Below are 4,018 nucleotides of genomic sequence, written 5' to 3'. Positions count from 1 at the left end.
TGGACAGGTTTTTACCATAAAAGAAGAGGATTGTGTTTTCAGTGTTAGTTTTTCATTAACAAGGACAAAATATTGCCATGCAATAATCTTTATATAAGATCTTGAATATTATGCCTATTGATTAAAATTTGGAAATCAATTAAAATTAATTAAAATCTTAAAATTTGGGGTGACATTTAAAATTCCTCTCAAATGAACGGTGCGACTTTCAAAGAGTTTTCTATTATAAACGTAACACCTTTTCACATTTCAATAAAAGAGGTGAGTTAAACCTACCCAGTAGTCGTTACTAACAGGACACTCCACAGACCACACTCAACTCTCAAAAACATTTTCTCTATAATGTAAAGATTCTAATTAAGAAGCTTAGGAAAGAAATCCCAAAACGGTTTCCAGACAATCATTCAGCCAGTGAAAGTCCGGTTTTTCTTTTTAGTTGCAGCATCTAAAATGAAAGGTAAAAGATACTGTTACAATCTTTCTATTTCCCTTACATCACAACATAAGTAAAATGAGATTCATTTCCTCTTTGAAAATGTTCACAATTGGGTTCCTCATGTATTAAATATATTATAGGGGATCAGAGTTCATGGATAAGAACGTAAAAGTGGGAGACTGGAGGTCAGGTGGGAAAGGATTTGATTACATTAATGTGATTAAATTAACAGTCTTTAATTCAATCATCTCCACAGTAGTCACTGTCTAGTGATTGCTAGATCTCTTCTTTCCTATTCAAAGCCAAGGCAGTTCTCAATTCCTTTTGTCTCGTGAAGGCCAATTGAGAAACACAAATCTCTACGTTGCGGTGCATATATTAGATGAAATCCTTGCACATTGCATTTCTTCATTGATTGGCATCTATAATATAATCTGCCACCTGTATGTCCATGTACACACACATACCGTATCTACACATATGCATGCAGGGAGAAAACGCTTATCTCTTCTCGCATAATTCTAATTGGTTTATTTTCTCATATAAATCCTTTTAAAATATACTCACATTTCTGGGAGCAGTTATTCTCCAGCTTGTAATTTTACGGACCCATGTTCCTGGAGCACTGATCCCTCACATCTTTTAATTTTTATCTGCTTTCAGTAAAGCTTGAACAAAATTTCTGTTCTCTTTGGGAATACCAGGTGGCCTCAGTTGTGGAAAGCACCAAGCCCAGTGGGTTGATTTGCCTCTCTATTATTCTCCCAAAATATCTTACAGCCTGGAATTGCATTCATGCTCATGTCTTGGAAGCGGAGTTCTTCCGTTCAGAATTAGAGAAGAGCGTCTTAGGATTGCTGGCACACTGGTGGGGTTGGTTTGGGTGTTAGATACTTTCCACCTCTTTTCCAGTTGCATCTTTTCACAGAAAGCAGCTCCGCTGGCTTCTACTAAGACAGTGGTAAAGTTTCCTTGCCCGCTCTCATGTACGCTTCCCCTTTGCCTTCCTCCATGATTGTTCAGTTTCCCGAGGCCACCCAGTGATGTACCCCGTGCGACCTGCAGAACTATAAATTAATGAAACCTCTTTTCTTCATAAATGACCCAGTCTCCGGTAGTTCTTTAGAGCAGTGTGAGAATGAACTGATATAGAATATTGGTACCAGGAGTGAGGCACTGCTATTGAGGTACCTGAAAATGTGGAAGCGACTTTGGAACTGGGTAACGGGCAGAGGTTGCAACCGTTTGGAGGGCTCAGAAGAAGACAGGAAGATGTGAGAATGCCTGGAACTGCCCAGATACTTGTCAGATGGTTTTGATCAAAATGCTGACAATTGAATTGCTCTTAGTGAAGTAAGTTCAAGTAGAAATTAAGGTGATTGATTACGGTATTTTCTTCCTATTAGGAGTTTCTCAGTGAGCTTCAACCGCATCTAGAAACTTTGGAAATGTGTGCTTTTCATTCAACTCAGGATAGCTGTAATTTCCATTGGCATTTCATATTTGATCATTTTATTTAGAAGTGGTTATTTAATTTGCATGTATGTGGAGAATTTATGGATTTCTTCCTCTTATTGATTTCCAATTTGACTCTGTTGCCGTCATAGGAGAGGGTGTATAGTATTTCAATTTTAAAGCTAATGAGATCACTCTAAGACCACACATATTCGTGGCAAACACTCAGTGTGCACTTGAAATGAATGTCAGTGTTCAGTTGTTGGGTTAAACTGAATACATGAACATATATAATTTTGCCGTATTCATAGGTCCTTCTGATTTGAAATTCAGTTACTGTGTTGGGTCACATTCAAAGTATTATTTAGTTCATAACTTCCATAACACATACTACACTAATCTTGCAGAAAATAGAAAACATTGGCAAATGAATCTGAATTTTCAAAATATTTATTGAACAGAAATATAAACATAAGCCCCAAAGAAAACAACATGACAAACTTGAAGTACAATGTAATTTTCCCCTCATTAATATAATTGCTTTCTGTTCATGGTTTACAGAGTGATGGCTTTTCCCCTTCTGTCCCTTTGTACCAATGTGTATCTAGCAGAAAAGTTCTTAGCTATGGCTATGGGCGCACTGAAACTTCCTAAAGATGATTATGTTGAACTGTTTATTTACTTTCCCCCAGAAGAAACTGGGGCACGGGCACTGGCACTGGCTGGATTGATCACAGAACAGATACTCAGGATGCTCTGATCATCTTGACTTCCACGTTGATGAGCAAAAAATGGACGCCATGGCTCGCAAACAGGAATCTCGATGAATGTGTAGATATGGCACCCATCACTAACATTGTAAAAGGCAATGGACCTCATACCTACATCCAGGAAAATCCCCACTCTGTGCAACTGGGGACTCACCCAGAGAGGAGTCATAGGCACAGAGCTGGCAGCAAAGACCTTTCCTTCTCTGCAACCCACAGTCAAGAAGCCGTGTTCTGAAGAAAGCACAATCTTCCCCTGTCGGTTCACAGATTCCTTGCACACACCCACATCCCACACTTGGCTGGTGCCCACGTCCACCTCCCAGTAATGGCGGCCGGAAGTGAAGCGAGGGGTGCCCAGGACGCACAGGGCAGTGTCGAACCTCTCAGCTTGCTCCTTCCTATTGTGGCTCAAATCCCCACTTCGGAAACTCCTCAGGTCTTCAGAAATGATGAGATAGTTGTTGGCTGTGTCCACATCCAACGTCATATCCACTGTGCAAAGAAGAACCAGGAGTTCAGCAAAGACACACACTACAGACTCCCTCTGCCCTTTGACTGCAAACACTTAAACACGTTATTCACTTTTACTTTAATTCTACTTTCTTTCCCAAATCAAAATTTCCTGGGGAAACTTGTTTGGCCACCTGAGGAGGTTAAATTTTATCTCTAGATTGCATGAATATGATCATTGTAACAAGTCCACCTTATTCATATTAGAAATGCCTTTCGAATTAAGTTAGTGGATAATTTGATGAAAATTAGTTTTCCATTTAGCACATATGATACATGAAAGAAGACAGTAGCTTGTTCTCCAAAGTATTCTATAAACTTGCACAGATTCCATGAAAATCTCTATGCAAAGGTGAGAACTGCTGTTGTTTGTGAAGCATGGAAGTTTTAGATGCTACATATCCTGCTAATGCCTATGTTTAATGAAGAAATGTTTGAAAGTCGTTTTCCCACTGCCTTTTATGGGTTGTGGCAGGTCCTATAGATTCCTTACCTTGAAACTTCCTCATCCTTGGGTTCATTGTGAGAACCTTTTTCAGCTTGGGCTCTAGTTCCTTGATGATGGAAACCAGCGCCCTCAGCTTGTACTTGGGCTTGATGTCATCCTTCTGAGAGACCACAGAGCAGAAACGGCACAGTAAACCTTCCCCATCGGGCTCCTTCTGGAGTGAATTGAGGCACTGGAGGCAGCAGGCATATCCACATTTCAGTTGCACAGCTTCTTCAAGATCTTTTAGGCAGACAGGACATCTAATGACCTGTTTGAAGTGCTCAGCCATGGCAAATGTCTATAGAAAAAAAAATGAACACGGAATTAGAATTTCTACGAGCTGAATGAACAGCTGAT

General features: G+C 39.8%; 1 protein-coding gene across 1 annotated transcript; it reads right to left on the bottom strand.

Moving 5' to 3' along the window:
• Positions 1-2,569: 2,569 nt before the first annotated feature.
• LOC129394808 (ret finger protein-like 4A) lies at positions 2,570-4,018 on the bottom strand. The gene is made up of 2 exons (XM_055104239.2): positions 3,665-4,018; positions 2,570-3,153 (listed from the first exon to the last, which is right to left on the bottom strand). The coding sequence occupies exons 1-2, from the start codon at positions 3,948-3,950 to the stop codon at positions 2,570-2,572; spliced, it is 870 nt and encodes a 289-aa protein (XP_054960214.2). The 5' UTR covers positions 3,951-4,018.

Source organism: Pan paniscus, chromosome 20 (assembly GCF_029289425.2).
Source record: "Pan paniscus chromosome 20, NHGRI_mPanPan1-v2.0_pri, whole genome shotgun sequence".
Taxonomy (NCBI): Eukaryota; Metazoa; Chordata; class Mammalia; order Primates; family Hominidae; genus Pan; species Pan paniscus.
This window is presented reverse-complemented; position numbering and strand designations above follow the sequence as displayed.